This window comes from Penicillium manginii, assembly GCF_028828005.1.
Source record: "Penicillium manginii strain IBT 31320 chromosome Unknown utg000004l:1.0-7231830.0:1.0-7236170.0, whole genome shotgun sequence".
NCBI classification, from domain to species: domain Eukaryota; kingdom Fungi; phylum Ascomycota; class Eurotiomycetes; order Eurotiales; family Aspergillaceae; genus Penicillium; species Penicillium manginii.
The window spans coordinates 4398470-4418940 of record NW_026643105.1 but is presented as its reverse complement, the minus strand read 5'-3'; the positions used below and the strand labels follow the sequence as shown (position 1 = coordinate 4418940).

General features: G+C 49.1%; 8 protein-coding genes across 8 annotated transcripts; 4 read left to right on the top strand and 4 right to left on the bottom strand.

Moving 5' to 3' along the window:
* Positions 1–653: 653 nt before the first annotated feature.
* On the bottom strand, positions 654–1527 carry N7533_005356 (GNAT family N-acetyltransferase; the record flags this gene model as incomplete). The annotated part of the gene is made up of 3 exons (XM_057102006.1): positions 654–824; positions 905–1014; positions 1134–1527. The coding sequence occupies 3 exons, from the start codon at positions 1525–1527 to the stop codon at positions 654–656; spliced, it is 675 nt and encodes a 224-aa protein (XP_056961636.1).
* Positions 1528–2098: 571 nt separating this feature from the next.
* Positions 2099–2656, bottom strand: N7533_005355 (succinate dehydrogenase assembly factor 3; the record flags this gene model as incomplete). The annotated part of the gene is made up of 3 exons (XM_057102005.1): positions 2099–2178; positions 2242–2341; positions 2441–2656. The coding sequence occupies 3 exons, from the start codon at positions 2654–2656 to the stop codon at positions 2099–2101; spliced, it is 396 nt and encodes a 131-aa protein (XP_056961635.1).
* Positions 2657–3033: 377 nt separating this feature from the next.
* N7533_005354 (S-adenosylmethionine-dependent methyltransferase) lies at positions 3034–3825 on the top strand (the record flags this gene model as incomplete). Its single annotated transcript, XM_057102004.1, has 1 exon — positions 3034–3825. The coding sequence occupies one exon, from the start codon at positions 3034–3036 to the stop codon at positions 3823–3825; it is 792 nt and encodes a 263-aa protein (XP_056961634.1).
* Positions 3826–7709: 3884 nt separating this feature from the next.
* On the bottom strand, positions 7710–8819 carry N7533_005353 (mRNA splicing protein SMD1; the record flags this gene model as incomplete). Its single annotated transcript, XM_057102003.1, has 3 exons — positions 7710–7741; positions 8295–8695; positions 8806–8819. The coding sequence occupies 3 exons, from the start codon at positions 8817–8819 to the stop codon at positions 7710–7712; spliced, it is 447 nt and encodes a 148-aa protein (XP_056961633.1).
* Positions 8820–11663: 2844 nt separating this feature from the next.
* On the top strand, positions 11664–13215 carry N7533_005352 (uncharacterized protein; the record flags this gene model as incomplete). Its single annotated transcript, XM_057102002.1, has 6 exons — positions 11664–12052; positions 12127–12206; positions 12304–12526; positions 12602–12673; positions 12762–12827; positions 12882–13215. 6 exons carry the CDS (start codon positions 11664–11666, stop codon positions 13213–13215), a joined length of 1164 nt encoding a protein of 387 aa, XP_056961632.1.
* Positions 13216–14487: 1272 nt separating this feature from the next.
* On the top strand, positions 14488–14963 carry N7533_005351 (uncharacterized protein; the record flags this gene model as incomplete). Its single annotated transcript, XM_057102001.1, has 3 exons — positions 14488–14536; positions 14589–14726; positions 14782–14963. The coding sequence occupies 3 exons, from the start codon at positions 14488–14490 to the stop codon at positions 14961–14963; spliced, it is 369 nt and encodes a 122-aa protein (XP_056961631.1).
* Positions 14964–15746: 783 nt separating this feature from the next.
* On the top strand, positions 15747–18638 carry N7533_005350 (uncharacterized protein; the record flags this gene model as incomplete). The annotated part of the gene is made up of 1 exon (XM_057102000.1): positions 15747–18638. One exon carries the CDS (start codon positions 15747–15749, stop codon positions 18636–18638), a length of 2892 nt encoding a protein of 963 aa, XP_056961630.1.
* Positions 18639–19332: 694 nt separating this feature from the next.
* Positions 19333–20281, bottom strand: N7533_005349 (anticodon-binding domain-containing protein; the record flags this gene model as incomplete). Its single annotated transcript, XM_057101999.1, has 3 exons — positions 19333–19428; positions 19509–20019; positions 20151–20281. The coding sequence occupies 3 exons, from the start codon at positions 20279–20281 to the stop codon at positions 19333–19335; spliced, it is 738 nt and encodes a 245-aa protein (XP_056961629.1).
* Between the last annotated feature and the right edge of the window lie 190 nt (positions 20282–20471).

Below are 20471 nucleotides of genomic sequence, written 5' to 3'. Positions count from 1 at the left end.
ATCCTCCCACTCGACAGTATACATCATCACCGATCCTCCTTACTCCTCATTCTTCCTCATCCTCTATATCCTCTCTTACCTCTCCATATCCTGTATCAACCTGTTTTTGTGTCTTTTGTTTAGCATTATGCATTCCACCTGCGGCTTTAGCTTTGCTTGGTCATTCACGTCATTTCTAGGCTGGCCAGGGTGCGAAGCATGATTTCTTGAGGGTTAGGTTTTGCGTGATATCCCCATTATTTTGCATGGTAAGGTCTGAGCGTTGGGTCTTGAATTTTTTTTGGCTTTCCCGGGTCTTTTTGTACTTGTATTCGCGCTTGTTGCTTTCTTGGTCGCTTGTCTAAATTATGGTTCCTTTTTCCCTCTTACCCTCTTCTCCCTTCCCTTCCCTTCCCTTCCCTTCCCTTCCCTTCCATCCATGTGAATATCCACCTCTTGTAGTTTACCCCCCTTCTCTCCTCGGTAATGGAATCTAGATTTTTTATTCTTATTTTATACTTGCATGGCTTTGTTCAAATATTGTTCCTATGTGCTTTTAATAGACATTCCATCGTCACCACGCATTCTATACATATCTTGGACCTATCTATCCTTTTTTGAACCCCCGCCCATACCCTCCCTCGAAACAAGCATTAAATTAGTACTGATGAGGGTCAGTTTCCAAGTTCCCTTCCAAAGATCAATGCATCGACCAGCTCTTCACTGTTAGCCAGGCGTGCAGCCTTGGGCACGCGTCCAATCACGCTGAACCCAAGCTTCTCCCAGATGCGGATGGAGGCTGGGTTGTTAGCGAAAACCAGGTTAAAGACGGAGTACGTGTATCCCTAGAAGCAAATTGAATGTCAGAGAGGATTCCTCTCCCGATGAATCTCGAAGCCACAGAAACATTCAAGTTCCAACTTACCAATTGAGGGGCGAATTCGAGATATGTTTCGCCCATGACTTGTCCAACACCCTTGCCGCGAGCTGCGTTGGTAGTGATGAATCCAGCATTGCAGATATGCGAGCAGCGGCCTAGTCAATTGGAACGTAGGTAGTTAGTCACTCAGTCAATTTCCACGGGACACAAGGTTCTTATGAATAGCTTCAAGTTCCAAGATTCATTCGAATCATCAATGTACGCAGTGACTCACCAGGATAATTCGGCTTAATATAAAACGTCCCCAAACAAACATCCTTCCACTCCCTGCCCTCTCTCAACCCATCCCCAACAGCAGCCCCCTCCTCATCCAGCACCGCCACGACTGCAAAGGTCCCAAACCAATAGTCCCGGAACTGATCCAGGGCCATGGCCTGTTCCATTGGATACGTCGCACCGCGCTCAATCTCGGCACTGAACTCAGCGTGCAAAAACGCGCTCAGGTCCGCGGGAAGACTGCCAGATCCCTTGGTAATGGGATACAAAGTCACGCCGGCATTTCCTGATTTGGGGAGAGTTGTTTGGCGCGGGGTGAGTGTTGATGCGGCGCTTGTGTGTGCTGCGGGTGGTGGGATGCGGGTGGAGGGGTCTTCCAGTAGAGCAGGCATTTTGAGAAAATAACAGTACTGTTGATTTGGGGGAAGTTGGGTTTTGAGAGTCTTTTTGGAACTTGAAGCTTTGTATGGGTTTTTTTGTGGGATATCCGGCTTGATATGTAGGTAGTTTGGGCTTGGGAATTCCGATTTCGGGGTTGCGGGGCGTTATGTAAGTGTCATTCCGCCCTTTGCTTGACATCTTCGGTTTCTAGATTGGAATGGAGATCCATGGATGGCTATAGACAGATTAAATTTAGGGCTTGTATACCTAGGTATGAGAGCGGTTTTCGTTCAATTTCAAGTTGTAGTTTAGTACTAGCAGCCCTGGAGTCTTGTTCCAAGGTGTTAAGTACTACTGGCATTTATATCTTCCACGACGAGTAGTACTACTGTGCGAGCTACCTAGGTAGATACAGCATGATTTATACTATAGAATACATCGCTACTACTAGTAATACACAAGAGTGAAAAGAGGCGCGCACTCAAATCAAACATGCAGGTATGGTATATGTACAAGGCCTGGAGAGACATCGAGAGATGCCCGCATCTCCCAGCACCGAGGAGTTGCCAATGACAAGGCAATTTATTGCTTCTCACCTTCACCATCATTCTCCGGGCTGCGAATAGCCTGCATCAGTTCAAATAACTGTCCAAGTTGTTGATCTTTCATATCCATTAGCAAACCGAGTCCAAATGTTTTTTGCGAGAGACATTATGGGAAGATACCGCTCAACTTGTCCAGCTTCGACTTATCTAACTTCTCCCCGGTCCAATTATCGCCTTCAAGCTTCTGAGCATAGAGTTGCCACTCGGTCAAGAACCCGATCTGCCATTGCCATTGTCAGCTGTGCCATGCTCTCCAACCCAATTCCTTCGCACCAATCGATGCGCAACGTTATTTCCCCAACCCAGGATTGAGACATACAATGTGTAGCGGGTTCTCCGCAGTTCTATGTGCTCGAAACTCCTTCTTCAAATAGGAATCACCCAGGACGCGCATTTCGGGGTCCAGTTTGCGATGGACGCGGAGGAGCCGGCGGTACAGCTGCAGCGGTGGGAGGAGTGCGAGAGCCTCGGTGAGACTGGACTTGGAGCCAATCGAGGACGGCGTGGCCATGAGGAGACGGTGAGCGAGACGCATGGCGAGAGCAAGGATTCAAGTCGAGTTACTGGTCCTGAAGAGGGCGATTGGCGCATGACATAATTGTTCTGGAGGCCGCGGTTCTTATTTTGGGCCGAAAAAGGCGGCGAGGCCATCACCGCCCGCGCGCTTTTCCGCTTCTGCGCCAATCGCATCGTATTGCAATTTTGAACCATTGGATCAACTTTCCATTATCTGCTTTCTATGCCGCGTTGAATAACTGGTTAAATCAATCTGAGGTATCTTGATTTACTAGATATCTAGCTTCATCTACAACTACACATATTGGGGCTGGTGTGTTTGAAGAGACAAGACCACATCGCGGGGCAGTCGGTTTTGCACACCAGGAAATCAAAGTACAAAAAGTACTTGACAAAATGCTTCCCACGCCAGACACTTCTCATGTCTCCTTTGACACCATTTACGAGCCCTCCGAAGACTCATATCTCTTTCTGGACACACTCGCATCAGCATCCGAGTCACAATGGCTATCAGACCGATTCCAAAAAGGCACCTCTAGTGCTGTGCCATTCGTTGTAGAGGCGGGTACAGGCTCTGGTGTCGTACTGGGGTTTGTTGCGGCGCAGTCGCAGAAGATATTCGGGCGTCAAGATATCCTCACCCTGGGAACAGACGTGAACCGCAATGCCTGCATGGCAACACGAGAAACCGTCTCTAGAGCGATCTCCACAGAACAATCAAGTTCAGAAACCACCGCGCTCAAGACTGTCCACATATCATCATTAACAGGAGACCTTTGCTCACCTCTTCGACCTGGAAGCGTTGACGTTCTTCTTTTCAACCCACCTTACGTTCCAACCGATGAGCTGCCACGCCTGCCAACGGCGTTAGAGAATGATCCCACGGCATTGAAAGGGATGTCAACCTCTGCCAGATTTGACCAAGACTCTTATTTTCTCTCGTTGACCTATGCGGGCGGCGCAGATGGAATGGAAACGACAAATCGATTGCTGGACTCAATCCCTGGCATTCTGTCGGACCGCGGAGTCGCATATGTGCTGCTTTGCAAGCAAAATCAACCCGAGGTGGTTAAAGAGCAAATTCGTGGCTGGGGCGGCTGGGACGCTGAGACGGTTGGTTCTAGCGGTATGCAAGCTGGCTGGGAAAAGTTAGTTATCGTGCGGATTTGGAGAAGCCAGAAACCTTAGCGGAAGGTTTGTTTTTGGAGAAAGATGCAGGACATCATGCACATTGTCATCTTTCCGCATTGCATCGGCACTTGGAGGAGCCGGAAAATTAGGATGTTGCTCTTGCATTCGAGATTTGGGGCAGACCATAAGATCTGAATGGTTGGTTGATCTGAACTGCATACTCGACAGGGAATAGCATCGACAGCGGTCTTGCTTTTTTTTTTTCACGCTAGGGGCATTTGGGTTTCCATAATATCTTATCCATTTCTTACGGAAGAAGATGGGTGATGGCGATGACCCCCAGCCTATCATTTTTGGCCCGTGAGACAAGCCACGCCTTTCCTCCAATGCAGGACCAACGCCCGGCTGTTCCACGGCAACCCCATCGGCAACTTCAAGACAGCATGAATGCGGCATTGTTTAGCGCCAAAATAGTAATACAGTTCGACCTGGGGCAACATTACGACCCACGAGGCTTTCTGTGCTCAGAACAGATCGTGCCCTCAAAAACTCGCCCCTTCTTGATGACGGTGAATGAAACCCCGAAACATCTCGGCCCCGGCGGCGGCCCCGACACGAGGGTATCTATTCCCAGCTGACTGGTAACAGCCCCAATAACGAAGGATGAGGCCAGCAATCAACAAACAAGAGATGAGTGATGAGGTTTGAAAATAACCCCCAAGGGGCCATCTGTTCTACGAATACGAATACTCCCTTAGCGAGGAGTGCAATGCCTATCAAAACCTACACCTCCGGAAGGAAATTCTTTTCCAAACGCCCACTCGTACTCCGTATTTCGGAGCAGTGAATTCAGTTTGAATAAGCGAATGATTTCACCTCCTCCAAGACCGCTCGAACTTTAATTGATTGTATCGATGATCTCTCCCGTTAGTCGGCAGCGGCGGGCGCCAGGAACACCCGACGCCATGGTTCATGGATATGACCCAAGTGGTAGTTGGTAGTACTAATGGTGTGATTTTACATCCGGAATTTCCCCGTTCAGCATTGGTTGTAGGGGTTTGTGATCAACAGTGGCGCCAAGTGCCATCGCCTAGCTGACCGCTTCGGGCATATGAGGAAGGCAGGCTGTCCCGAGCTTCGGTCCACAACATCTTGACCATACTCAAATAGGTATCCGGTGCGCCCAAGAAAGACCCTTAATATGTCATTACTACTCTGTACATACAAAATACGGAGGCGTACGGAGTAGACCCGGGGAAATCTTCAAAGCTTCCGATCGTCAGACGGGAGAGCCACTGGGGACCACTGGGCCCGCCGGAATCCTGTCATTTGACCGACCAACGTTTTAAAAATTAGAGAAAGGGGGAGATGTTGATGAACCTGACACTTTAGGAAACTACCAAGTGGAGCAGAGAACATACTGCTTCAAGTTCAAGTTCGCAACAGGGGAAATTAGGATTTCAGTTATGGGTACTCGGTACTCGGTACGTACGTACGAAGAAGAGTCTGACACACGAGGTGAACGAACGTGGAGCGTGGAGTTACACGCGTCAGCTGCAAGGTAAACTACGTAGACAGACCCTTCGGCTGTAAGTTCGTGCGGGAATAGACCGTAGGTAATTAATGAGGACAAATCGGGGTTGAGCAAGGTCCAATGAAAATCACCGATTAATTATCCCTAAGCCGTAGCCTCCCCCACCGGCCTGACTCGTGGATCAATAAGGCTGCTGCCGTGCTTCCTGTTCGAGCTAGCCCTGAACTGTTTTGATCCATTTTATTTTTATTTTTATTTTGGCGCGGAGTGTGGCCGACTTACTCCGGGCAAAGAAGATTGTAACTTTCGGGATTTGCTACTCGTATGCTGATTCGACCGAACATACTAGTTGCTGTATGTTTACATGAAAAATTACTAGATGAAAGACTAATTTCTTAATCTCCAAATCTTGTGTTGAAACGCTTAACCGATTTAATGGTTTAAGTTAAACATGTTCTCAGCGGAAGTTAATTAGGGACGATATCTTTGTTGATCCTGAAACTTTGGCATTGCTCTTGTCTCCGAACATTCCCCGGGGGGAAAAGGGATGCCAGTTCAAGTTCGCTCGATTAAGACAAGAAGGCCCACAGCGCTTGTCTCATGACAGGGTCCATTTCTCCTGGGATCTCTGACCCGATCGACCAACCATTGCTCTTTTGACTTATTTTCCCGGAAAATTGTCTTGGCACTTGCGACGACCATGCAGTGAGTACTCCGTACATGTTGGATTTGGATAAGGGAAGGCTTGGGATAAACATATTAAATCATGTTCTGGATGACCGGACCTCGGAAGTAACGGGTGAGATCTAGATCTCTCCTCAATTCGAGCTCAACGAACCCCCGGAAAGGAAAAGCTGTAGCCTTGTAGTTCCAGGTATGTCGGAAATTCGGAACTTGAAGATCCAGACATGTCTATGTATGTACTAACGAAGCTGGGATTGGGGTAGGGAGTGTGCACTTAGTATCTAATTTTGATTAAACTTGTGTCCACCGTTCCACATAGTTTCTTTTCAAACATTGGCCTAATCTATCAGATTCCGCCCCTACCGCCAGAGTGCGTCCCCGAACTGGAACCCGGCCCCATTTGATCCAGAATAGGTTCTTGTCTAGACCATGAACGATTTTCTGGCCTCCAATATCTGGTTGCAACGAGATCAAGTCTGATATCATTGCGATCATATTGATGGTATATAAAGAGAACACATTTGAATATACTCTGTACTCCATACTCCTCTAAGGATTACTCCGCACAGGACACGGGATTGGAATAATCTACTGCTGAGCAGCATCCGGTGGTAAATGGTGCGGCGCAGATCGAGGTAACCTAAGAGGTGGTAGGATTTCCTATAGCCAATAGACTGAAAATATCACCACAAGCTATGCGAGAATGGCTTAAAACATGTGATGTGTTGATCATCGCCAAGGATCGGTCTGGGCAACCGCCAGGCCCCATTCGCCACACTAATGCAGGCTTGTTAATCCGGCAGTACGTGGCCGGGGGCCAAAACTGACAGGTATTGCTAGGATAGTTCCTTACATACAGAGTAGAGATCTACGGAAAGGGAGAGGGAGATCAACGGCCTTCCAGCAATCCTGTATGTGATCGAAAGATGGAAGATCGTTTATGGAACGGTAGATCAAGAAATATGCCTTTTCCGGTCGGAAGACACTATTTGCGAGACCCGTGGACACCTGTGCATGCAAAAAGAAAGCAAAAATTGCAAGATCCGCCAGTATATATTGATATCTGGAGAGAGGGGGGCTTTGGGCCCGGACCGCTCGATACTAATAGATCGAGTATTGCGAGTAGCAAATCCCGGATTCCAATGGCTGAAAGGGATGCCGTGGCGAGTTTCGAAGATCTGCGAAGATGGGGCCGATTAGTAGGCAACTACGTATACAATATTGGGGGCTTAAAAGGGTGTCAAGACGCGAGAGACTCGAAGAATACGGAGTTCGGTTGAGATTTGGGAGGCTTGGGAGATGGCATTGTCCAAGCGAACGGACCTGACCCAAGCCAACCTGCTCCTGGCCCCTGCATTTGCCCGAGTAAGTCGATGGCTTGCAAGGACGGTAAGTCCAGCTATCATGGTATCCTGATGCACTAGGTCCGGGGTTCCATCTCGACCTTAGTTCGTACAGGCCTACCACGGACAGTCTTCGTTTTGAGCTTGCCAGGGGGTGAAATTTTGATCAAAATTACCTGCATCTTGAAGTCATAAGAAGTCTCAACCTAGCAAGCCTCCTCGATTAGATAGACCAAACCTAAGCTTATCACAGTAAGAGAAGCTGCAGGCAAGACAAGAAGCAAATATCGAAGCAGTGAAGGATTGATACTCTTAGTAAATAATGTATCTTAGAAACCTCAGAACATTATAGGGAGTACCAGATACTCGAAATATCATAATTAGCTGTCCCATCGATAGTCCATACTGTCCCCTGTTTCCAATATTAGACACTTTTGGAAGACACTAGCCACTCTGGTCTACGGAGTTCAAAGGAAGGAATTTAATTTGACCCTTACCCCTTTGAAGCTCTCTCGACCCACAGGATTTGACAATCACGAAGTGCCATATGATCATTCGCCAGTCCTGACCTTAGTGCGCGTGTTGGACTCCGTGCATTGCACTGCACCTTATATACCGGGTACGACGCCCAGCGAATCAGATGTCACTTTATAGACAGCTCTAGCAAAGAAATAGGATGAGGTCAACACACACAATTGGGATATTTTAAATAATAGAAGTGTTGCTTTTTCTTTCACACACCCAATTGAAAGAAGCCCCAGGGTAACAAATGACATCCCGTGATCATGCAAAGTGAAAAAGGAACCAGATACTTTGAAGGAAGAAACAAACGCCAGTCTGTACTCTCAGAAAGAATAAGAAGAGAAAAAAAAAGATCTAGAAGCCACGTCCCCGCCCACGGCCACGGCCACCGCCGCGGCCTCGGCCTCCACCACCTCGAGGGCCACCACGGCCGCCACGCCCACCACGGTCAGCCTCCTTGCGAGCCTTATTCTTGGGCTTGGGAGCGTCGTCGACTAGGAGTGTGTCCAGCGGCAAGCTGTCGGGAAGAATGTAGTAACGAATGGTAGAGCCACGAATGTTGATAGTGTCGAGAGAGATGGGGTCACGGCCCTTGGGGGTCATCTTGACGGTCCGAAGCGAGGTGTTCATCTGCGGGGAGACTGAAGTGATGGTGCCGTGAAGGATTGTGCCTATGGGAAGTCTTGATGTCAGCAAATCAAGCTTCTTCTTCAATTGGCGGTGGACAGAAAGCCCGAAACTGTTCAGATATGTCGCGAGGTCGGGGTCACGCAGAGTTGGTGGTCTGCACATACCATTCTTGAGCTCGATAGTCACCGTCTCATTGGCGCACTTCATCAAAAAACTATAAGGTTGGTCAGTTAGCAGCTCCGACGGAAAAAGGATGGTCGCGAATTCCAGCGCGCATGTCGTGGGGACGGCACGCGGGCTCGAATGACGACGCATGCCACGTACCGGACGAGCTTCATGGTGGCGATTTATGCACACGAGTATATTAGAAGGTCGAAGATAGCACGTAGCAGCTCACAGAGTTGGTGGGGGATGTCCGTGTGGCAGACGCGGATATCGATGCTGTCCGCCGTGCAGAGTCGGCGGTGCTCACGTGACGCAGCACCAATCTAGTCACGTGATATTTACAGGGTTCGCCAGCAAGCCAGTCAACTGGTCAACTGGAATGATCAGCCAACTTCTTGACTTTGCCACAGGTCATCCCGCGGGATTTCCAATTGCTTGGTCCAACGACATGGTTAGGTCCGATTTCCACGTACGCAGCATGCCCTTAAAATAGGCAGATCGGCCAAATGCAAGCGCAAAACGAGATGGTTTCTTCAACAGCGCTCGCAGAAACTCGTCTTTACCTCTCTATACACCCCATGGCCTATCTACGGTCTCGCTGGATTCATATCAACTCAAATAGGCGACCTTACACGGCTGATCGGTTGTCTTTGTGGAGCTCCATTGCCACCTACAACTGCCGTTTGATACTAGTTCTACTCTCTGCACTGTGTTTACGTGGAAACGATCACCGGTATCCACCTGGAATCTCCTAGGGCTGGCAGGCAGAAATATAACCCAGTCCCGGCGTCACTAGCCTGTCAATGGATCTATATACATGCTGAGGTCAACATAACGACTTGGATGCATACAAGGCTATATACCAAACTGGTAACGGGGTCTCATAGACTGGCTCGATTCGGTTAGTTCCACTTTTATAGGTTCGGCGGGCCCACGGAGGCGGACGGGCAGATCCAGTGCGGGCGTTGACCGATGTGTCAGTTTGCATAAGCCTACTCCGTACTATGGATGGGTTTTGAGAAAGGAGAAAGCTGGATGCATTTCAGTTCGGTTCCTACTATGTATAGCGCCAAGACTATAATGCCGATATGGCTTGCCAGCCTCGGCCTTAGGCAAATCGGTATCGACAATTCCATCCCCGGGGCGTTGATGCACCTAAAGCGATTGGCTTTGCAGGTCGGAAAGAACCGCACGAGTGATTCAACGGGGTGAGCACGGAGACGGGGGTGTGCCATGCACAGAAACAGGCCAAAAAAGCACCGCGCGGTCGAGGGGATCCTTCTATGTGGAGAGCATCCGGTCGATCGCGAGTCATCCCTGGAGCCCGCATCCCCGGAACCATTCCTGTTCATGACAAATCTATCCATCCTTAACGCTAAGGCGGCTTCATCTGTTCGCTACGTCGAACTTGACTACTTAAAGGCCCTTCTTTTCGGTCATTGACTCGCTACCGGCACTTTGGGTATCTCTGACCTGGCTCCACTCGTCGGCGTTACACGGCTTAACGCAACAAACACATGGCTCATTGTCTAAGGAGCGCCAGGGCTAAAAGGGCCGTGGCTTTACCCTTATCCCAAGATGTTGATGCCTTGTGACTTGGTCAAGGCTGGATCTACTGAGATCCGGAACCAAACACCGAATAGCCATCAAACACCGAATAGCCAGCCAGCAACAAACTCAAGACATGCCCGGAGATGCAGCTCTTTTACGCACCATCATGTATTCTCGGCGATCACAAGCTTCTTATCCGTGAAAATTGCTAATTCCAGCTTTGAGACATAGCCCGATTGGCTTTGGACAAGTTCCCAAGACTCCGCCACCAACGCCTAGGGCATAGTTCTGATCATCCCGGGCCCCAATATTTCTAACGGCGCGTTCGTGTGGAATGGGGCCAGAGAATTGGAAATGAAGGACCGAAACACTCTGCCCGAAAAAAGTCTTACTACCAGATTTTCCCATTCCCAAAAGGGGGTTTCCAAATCCAGGCTTGGCTAGTTTAAATTTAATTTAAATTTATTATTATGGTTTTATTATTTTACTTCTTATGTTCCGTCCATCTTTCTTTTTTTTTCAATTTCCTTTTCTATTTTTCCATTTTTTACCAATTTAGATTCCTTTTGATGGATCATCGAATGACGGCCTGTCTCCGGTACGACTAACTTTTTATCACAGAATTACCAGCCACGGCGTCTCGGCCCCCAAACTCCTATGGGGCGCCCCCATTTGCTCTTTGGGGCTAAAAATCCACTTTACCCAGACCCAAAGCTTTCCCCTATGTTGCTCAAGGATCAATACGCCCTGGCCCCAGATCCAATTTCTTTCGAGCTTCTTACCAGCTATGGGTAGGGCTTGGTCTGACAACGGACAGTCCGATGTCACTTGTGGGGGCTTGAAAAATACCTTCTCCACTATACATGTAAAGCCCTTGTTTTTGCTTGCTCTCGTGCACCGCTCCACAGGTCGAAGATCAGTTGGATCTTACGGTCCTTTTTCGTTCCCGCGCTATATCATATAGGCATGATTACAGCATATTACAGCATACGTGCGTAGAAAGATTGCTATAAAGGGTTAATGAGTCGGGATTTACACCAACCCAAGTGCGTTTCAAGTGCCACTTCTTCGCCCGCGAACACCCCCATTGGTAGAGACGTTCTAGAAGTCCTGCTATGGTGTTGGCTCTGGTGGAACCGGGTTGGAAAAAGGTACCCAACTGGATATTCGATCGATTGATTGCGGGGACTCTTTTGTAACGCCCTGCCCATCTTGTTTGAAGATTTATTTTAAACACTCATCGGCGCGCCCGTACGTCGCCCGATTGACATTTTCCAAGAATCAAAAACCTTAGGCCCGCCAGATATTTGGCAGACTTGCGACCACTGTACGTTCTCCTTCAAATCCCGCCCCTCCTTCCTATCACTGTCACTTAATCACGCCTCCCCCTATAATTTCTGGCCCCATTGGCCCCCATCGTGTGTCCAGTGTAGTCTAGAGTGGTCTATGACCCTTATGAACTCCTCATGTCGTTCGAAGATTCTTGCTCATCAGATTCTTCAATTCACCCCAGGAACCAAGAAGACCAGCCTAAAGAATCAGCCTCGCAGTTAAACGCTCAATTTATCTCTTTAATCGAGTCAGCGCAGGCGCAAAGCTACCAACAAGGATTCCCAACCCAAACGGCGACTTGGACATTTAATGCGCCAGCGCCAGCGGTAGAAAACCACTCAGAGTCAACGCAAAACTTTTCAAACTCTCTACAAAGCCCCCATAATTCAACGGCTTCGCTTGAATCGAGCACCAATATCCCATCTTCTATCCTGCATTCCGATACACCACTCTCTGGACAGAGTGTTCAGCCCTCTTTTGACAGTGTTGGCTGTGAAGAACAATTGACTGATGACCAAGGAAGGTAAGTTATATTTCTCTAACTCCCTCCTCTTCGAGCTAGAATACATTTATTGACTGGATCTGCTAAACCATCAGCGGCCTTGGTATAACATCATACCCTATGTCCGTAGCATCAGATACATACTTCGCTGGCCCAATGCAGCCTCACTCTCAACGTAAGACGACAGGCCTGTCTTCCCCAGGAAAATTTGAATCGGAGAGGAGGCATGATTTCGAAAGAAGCTCAAGTTGAGACTGACAAGCCACTACTAGATTATGTCTGGGCCAATCGCCCATTTCAACCGCTTCAATCGCCTCCAGGGAACATGAATCAACAGTTCCCGCCTCCACAGCCATATCCCCAAACTGGATACCCAGTCGGTTATAGCGGCCAGGCCGGCGGGCCTGTCCCTAATTACCACCAAGAGCTCCCGACACCATCACCATACCTTTCCACGGCGCCTGGTAGCGCTCAACGACAACCTCAATCTCGCAGGTGCGCAAAGCCCCTGAAAACACAGAGGAAATCCACAGGATGACTACTAGGGAAACGAGCTGACTTATGTCTTAGCCCATCCATACCTCGACCCTTTCCTCCTCATTCAGCTGCTGGGCACATGCCCGATCAACCTCTCATGACCTCGTAAGTTCGAAGTCTTCCCGCAACATGTTGCTGAGCTTCATCTGGCTTGCATCATGCAGGGAAAACAGACTAACAGTTCTGTCCGCAGTTCTCCCCCTTATAATATGATGGGTCAGCCTCCATACTATCATCTTCCGGAAGCACCACCAGTTCCGTGCGTAGACCCACCAGGCCCTATGATATACTCTATACTAACCGACATAATTAGATCCTCTCACCATTCCTCGATTAGCTCTCACACATCTTCAATGATGCACGATCCCATATATTCCCACGACTCGGCGAACACCGCGTCAAGCAAAGAACAGCAGCTTCATGTTTCGAGCTCGCGACCAAGACCGCAGTGCTGGGATCACGGCTGTAATGGTCGGGAGTTCTCGACATTTAGTAATCTACTTCGACACCAGCGCGAAAAGTCCGGTGTGGTCGCCAAGGCAGAGTGTTCTGTGTGCGGAGCTGTATTCACACGCACGACGGCGCGCAATATCCATGTTGCGCAGGGCAAATGTAAAGGCGCGGGAAGAGACTCGATGACTGAGTGAGTCGACATTGTATATTGGTCTACTGACCCCACTGGCTGGGCCTACCAAAATAGAAATCTTCTTGTTAAAATATTGGGTAATACTATACATACTACAACTTGGTATAGATGAAAAGCTTCTATATTTGCATTAGTACTACCTAGGTACTAGTATTTCCTTTTCAATCCTCAAGTTTTCACCTGAACAGGTAATCTAAACCAAAGGAAACTGAAACAGATGCCTACTAGTAGGTACCAATATGAAATACTACAGAGACCTAAGGTTTCCTTCGCAAACACCTAAGTATGCAGACTCTGCATTAGTAGTACTTTTACTACATATTTTTAAAAGCCGACTGGTACTACCTAGTACTAGGTAATAGTTATCCGACTCGGACGAGCTTGAGCGCATGCTCCAGGTCAACTAGAGGGTAATTCTGTTATTCGCCGCCGAGACTCGGACTTGGGTACTTGGGTAACAGATCTTAAACCCACTACTAGTAGCAGTTTTAATCCAGCTGCTATCATTCAAATATCATCACATACCTAGTAGGTACTAGTATTATCCTACTAGCTTACTATATGGCTGTTCTAGATAGTAGGTATATACCTAGGTACCTAGTATTTCAAGAACTTGAAGTCAGATGGGATGATCTGCCCAGGAATTTATTACTAGTATGGGAAAATATCTATCTAGACAGGTCCACTGTTTCAGCATGACAGAGGTGTAGTACTAGTAGTAGTGCGTCGACAAAACCTTGGAAACCTGAGAACCTACCTGAAGAACTATATTGGCTGTCAATGTCTCAGCCTCAATTTTAAACCGCTGGCGAACAGCACGCCTATGTTCGTGTTGGCTCGTATTCCAGTGCCAAGATCGCGCAATGTGTTCCAAGGTAGTGAGTGACCCCACAAATGAAAATCTATTCGAGTGGGGAAGGGGTCAAGTTACTTCTAGCCATGAGCTAGAAGCTTACACTGACAAGTCCTTCGTATCCAAATATCCATGTCTGAGACCAGCATTGGATCAAGTGACCGCCAGTGGTCAGGCCCGATTTCAAGTTTTGAATTTCCCACCTGGGCAGGCGTGGGCTGAGTTCACGTTGTTGAGCGAAATAATAGTAGTAGTATATAAGCCCGGGAGGAGGGGTTTGCCAGTGGAATTAGTTATCAAGGTCGCTCAATTTTCAAGGCTGAACTTGAACTTGAAGCCCTATTCCAACAAGTTCAAGTTCGTGACGATCCTTTTCTATCACACCTAACTTCTACCAGTAGTAGTGCAAGTACATTGACCATGCACTTGTTCAAGGTACTAGCTGTTTTTTCTTTTACCAGTCTAAGCAGTAAGTAGTATCTATTCTGACCCCTGAATAGTAGCTGGCTAAATTTTCGCAGCGGCAAAATGTGCACCGGGATGTGGCGACAGTGATGCGTGTATTGGGACTGAATACTGCACCACTGCGACCTTCACAACGCCCAGCTCGACTGTTCTGACGACATGCGTGCCCACAGCAACCTGTCTTGGGGTGTACGGTAAGTATCTGAACTAGAACCGATAGGCAAAGGCGAAAGTGTTAATTGATGTTAGCCCAATGTGATTTTGGGAGTGGCATGGGCTGTTGCTCGGGATATTGTGCGGCGACCAGATGTCGACCCACCGATGAAAAGTGGCCTAGCTGTAATGAGGATGATGGGCCATGTCTGGCTGATGAGAATTGTTGTTATGGAAATAAGTGCGTTGAGGGTCTTTGTAAGAGAGGGGTGCAGTAGCCTCACGGTAACCGGAAATCATTGTCTTGTATTTGTGTTGGGCGAATACTATATTCCAAGGTTCAAGTTAGTAAGTAGTCGGCACGGATTTTAATGCACTCCCTGTCCACTCAATAGTGTCCTGGCTTTACTCATTACTAGATTGAATACCTACTACTAGTATGGAGTAAGAGTGGAGTATTTCTAATTATCAATATCTGCTCAAGGTATTAATGACACGTTCAAGATAAAGTCCAATTTACTTAATAATTGGAACGAAACAATATTAGTATAAAATAACCTCAAGTAGTCCTAGTATCAAAACCATGGAATCCGTTTCTAATAGCCTCCACAATCGTCCCCACTCTAGCTGGGTCCACAGCCCTGAAGAGCACTGGCAATACATATACATACTAGTTAGTATTCTTAGCCGGCAGAGTGACCCTAGCACTGAATAGATACTGGTACCTAGGTACAGTTTACATTTCCTATAAATATTTTTGAATATGATCTAATCATACCCAGACTAGTACTAGTAAGTACTTCGTGCCTTCATCCAATTGGTCCACTCCGGGCCACGTGATGCCTGAGGCAGGAACGTGACTCAACGCAGTCAAGTGAAGTCAACTGCGCCGCAGTGACTCGGAACTTGTCAACCACCTCATTTTGCGCAAGAATGCCGTTTGTCCTCCAATTACATCGCTGGCATATATCTGGATATCGAATACCTTTACATATCTTATTACCCGTCTGAGGTTGTGAAAAAAAATCTTAAATTACATCCGTGATTGACCGAGTGCTGCCATGGCATCCATATTCACCTACGACCCTGACCCTCCCCGGGTTTCCTCCCCGTGGTCGACTTCTGGGTCATCGACACCCCAGATCACCGCAGCCAGTGGAAGAGGACTATCAATACGGACGAAATCCAGTACAGCTCTGGATCATGCAGAAGCAGACTTCCTGTCCGACTATGGAATCACCAAATTAGAGCCCGAACCCCAAGAGGGTCCTACTGAGTACAAGTTGCATCTGCTACTCCGCCCGCGACGGCCATATATTTCCATGTCAACAGGCCACGTGGTCGCAGGCTCTTATCATTGTCGTACGGCCGTTGGGAGCCAGCAACCACCTTCACAGGCGCCATCTCCACTCCAGTATGCGACTACCCCGCGGCCCATGCAAGCGAAGTCCAGCCAGAGTCGCCAGCAACGGCTGCAAGGGCTCACAACTCAATTACTATGGCGATTGCAGCAGTCATCGCCATTTCATTCATCTACTACTGCAAGTCTTGTTGTTCCAGTCCTTCCAGAGACGACACTGCCTACCAAGCCCGCTCGATTGCTACCTGGCCTTGAAGAAAGCCAAGGCGCTTTGTATGAGATTGGAGTTGCCGATGATGGAACCTTTGTGGGCCTCACTCAAGGTGAACTTGATGAGAGTATAATAAATCTACAAGCCATGGCTGCGAGTCTCGGGTGCAAGGTGGAGATCCTCCGCAGGGTTCTTGTCGGGAAATGCGAGTGGGCAGAAGACTGCTCAACCACGCCGCAAGAATCAGCCCAAACCCAAAAGGAAGACCTCTGGGTTGCAGAAGCTCTCGTCAGCCCCGATCTTGATTTTTACAACCTCTCCCCGGCCCTGACAAGGAAGAATACCGACGATACATCAAAGGCAGTGCCTGTGGCCAATTCCGTCTTGGAAGAGGAATCTTCACATACCGAGCAAATTCGAATATCAATAGCGGGACCTAGTACAGCGGGAAAGTCCTCATTACTGGGAACATTGACCTCTTCTACTCTCGACAACGGCAGAGGTTCAAGTCGACTAAGTCTACTCAAGCATCGACACGAGATATCATCGGGAATTACCAGTTCCGTGGCACAGGAGCTCATTGGATATGCAGCAGATGAACCGCCCGCTGTGATAAATTATGCGTCTGGGAATGTGGCAGCATGGAATGATATCCATGCTGCTTCGCGCGGTGGTCGCCTGGCTTTCGTCTCTGACCTTCCAGGATCCGTGCGATACATGAAATCTACATTACGGGGGCTAGTCAGCTGGGCGCCACACTATGTGTTGCTCTGTATTCCAGCGAACTGCGGAGCAGAGACAACAGAGGCTGAAGCGGGCACCGAACAAGTTTCCGAAATCGACCTCTGCCTTGCCTATCTCACTCTATGCTTAAAGCTCGAGGTCCCCGTGCTAATCGTCATCACGAAACTTGACGTGGCATCTCGAACTGGTCTTCGGGAGAATCTCGCCAAAGTTTTGTCGGCCCTGAAGACCGCAGGATGCAAGCCTGCAGTACTACCGGCAACGCCTGCAGCCGACAAACCCTTCGATTTACATCAAGTTAGCACTGCGGACCGGGCCGAGGTCCAAAAGGTCATCAAAGCCTCAAATGGAGATTGGCCTCACACAGTACCAATAATCCTCTCCAGTGCCGTGGATGGCACCGGGATTGGCAAACTGCATGCCTTCATGCGCTACTTACCCATTCCCGAACGTCCGCCTCAAAGAACACACCGTCTCTCCGAACCCACGGCCACAAAGCAAACAAAAGCCAACTTCTTCGACGTGGACGAAGTCTTCGCCATTCCCCCATCAAAGGTGTACTCAGTATCCACCGATAAGGGCAACGAGAGTAGGGGAATGGTACTATGCGGTCTAGTCCGACACGGCAGCATCGCCATCGGTGACGAAATGACCCTAGGCCCAATCCTAGTCGACACAACCGCGGACAACGAAAAGGAACCAACGCCCCTCAGTCTTCTCTCCCGTAGCAGCGGGCCCGGACCATCGGCCGGATTCCCAGCCTCATTCGCAGCAAGCGTTCCAGCCAAGGACCCCAGCGCCCAGGCGAAATGGCAACGCGTTCGAGTAGTCAGCGTGCGCGACCTCCGACTCCCCGTCCACAGACTCAAACAGGATCAGGTCGGAACTATTGGAATCGAGGTCCTCGCCTCGCCTCCCGAGGAAGGCAATATGCCTCGCATTAGCCGAATCCGCAAGGGAATGGTCTTGACGGATTTTCACCCGGCAGGCGATTCGTTCCTCCCCCGGCCCCCTTCGACCTTGTCCCTGCCCTTTCACACTGGATTCACGGCAACGTTCCCGGCCTCTGCATTCTCGGCGCCGAGCTCGCCGCCGCTGTTACTGGGCGGTAATGCTATCGCATATATCGCCAATATTAGGACGACGGTCCGGGTAGTGAGTATGGCGTTGGCCGGTGCGAATGACGAACTTGTCTCGGAACCTCCATCGCCGTCAGAGCCTGAATTTTTCTCCTTTGATGGGGATAACTCACCCTCCCCGGGACAGGAGAAGGCTGATGGTGGTGGTTCTCAAGTGAATGGTGCGAATGGGATTCGTCGACGGCAATCCGCGACAGATATTAGCAAAGTTGTCCCAAATCATGCCACGGGGAATGGTGTCGATGGAAAGGACGGCACGTCTGTGCCATCTGAGACACTGCATGAAGATGTCAAGATTACCTTTGCTCTTGTCACGTCTGTGGAGTGGATTGAACTTGGTTCAAGGGTTTTGGTCATGCCTGGTATCACGATGGGACCGTCGTCAGGTGTTGGGATGTCGACTCCGGCGTCTGGGGCTGCGGCCGTTCCTGCTATGTCGGGACTGGAAGGGTTTGTTGGTACTGTGTGTGAGGTTATTCCTTGGGGGGGCCTCCGGTGAGAATTAGAGTAGAAGTTGATGTGCATTTTGATCTTAGATCTTTTGGTGGCTTCCAAGTTGGTTCATTTTGTATTGAGCGAGGCTTGCATTTGTCTTTTACTACATCTTGAATTGGATTATTATCATCGGATATTCTATAATGCCGTGTTCGACGGTCGATCCAAGTACGTTGGGGTTGTAGATTGAAAGCAATTGACTTAGTGGATATTCTAAATTTCCCTCAAAAGTGTACTAAGAGGAAGCCAGAAGCCATCTCCTATGGCCCTTTCTTTGCTCCAACAAAAGAGGAAAATAGAAAAAGTCAAAGAACGATGTGCATGTCACCACATCCCGAATATTCTCTAGATTGAGTAGAAACAACACATCGATACATAAATAAGAGCAGTGGTTGCTCCTGTACCTGATTCCGAACATTGCTGCCATTTTTGGCAGACAGGCGGCCGTGATGGTCGCACAAGTAATCTCTCTCCTCCGGATTCATCCTGTGAGGAGAATTTTCTTATCATGAGCCACACAATATCATCTCACCCTGGGGGTATTTGCATGGAAGTGTAAATCAGGATATAGATAACATCTAAATGTCACCTATGACCCGATACCGTAAAAAAAGGAACAAATTCGACAAGCAAGTATCGTCGTATCAACGCAAACCCGATCTTGAAAGGGTCAAGTTGAGTTGTGAAGTCGAGCAAATCTATCCGCCTTTGCGCTGATCCCGAGCAAATGTACTAGTTGATCCGATAGTGGCGCTAGCATTCCGAAGCTCGATCTTTTTCCGTTCCATCTCGAGCTATTTACCCAATTCCGTTAGCCTATGTCCCGTTGAAAGAGTCACCGCCATCTCGAAATATTGCAATATATTTGACTTACCACCTTGCGAACTCGAGCGAGAGCAGCCGTATCACCCTCGACCAGTGGGCGGCAATCGTCCACGCGATAGGGAGTGGCAATGGTAACGGCGTCCGCAACAACAATGTTGGAAGAATCCCAACGAGCAGGCATTGTTCGGCTGAAAGCGTCGAAGATCTCCTGTGCTTCACGGGTGACACCCTTACCCCGACGCGCCTCACGATCCATCGCATCACCAATGGCCTTGGCCTCGCGCGACTTCAGGGCACGGGGATCGAGGGGCTGAATGGGCGGTTGGGCATCGGTGAAGGAGGGGGACTCGGAGGAATTCGAAGAGATGAGAGTGAGGAGCTGGAATGACTGAATGCGAGATACAGGGATGACATGATAGTCTCCATTCTGGGCCTGTTTGGGGTCTGTGGGCGAGGGAGAGGGGTTGGTGTTGATGGCGACCAGGTTCGTGATCGGGCATGCTGTGAAGAGCACACCCTCAAAGGTAGAGGGCGTAGGTGAGGCTGTTGTGATGCGGACACTGGTAAAGAAGAAGGTATGGTCAGCTCCGGAGCAAACACGAGACAATGGAAGATGCATGATCAATGAACATGGGGATCTGGACAGTCTGGCTTGTGCCAGCGCAGCATCTGGTAACGAGGTCGCACTAACCGAGCACCGATTGCGCCGCTCAAAGCAGTCTCCATGGGTACCATAGCAGTTGCCATTCCGGACCCAGATGCACTACCCGATGAACCTTGAGAGCCTTTGGTACCGGAACCCTGGCGCTTATTCTCCGCCATGCGGCGTGTGACGGTGATTGCCGGGCGGTGTGATTCACCCAAGTCCACAACAGGAACAGGAAAGATTCAGGATATCCTTAGGTGAAAGAAGGTGGTGTGCCTTTTCACCTGTAATGACGAGCGACAGTGAGCTCAGCTCATGCGACGCAAACGGGTGTCAATTGGAGTTCTTGACCCAGCAGGAGCTCTC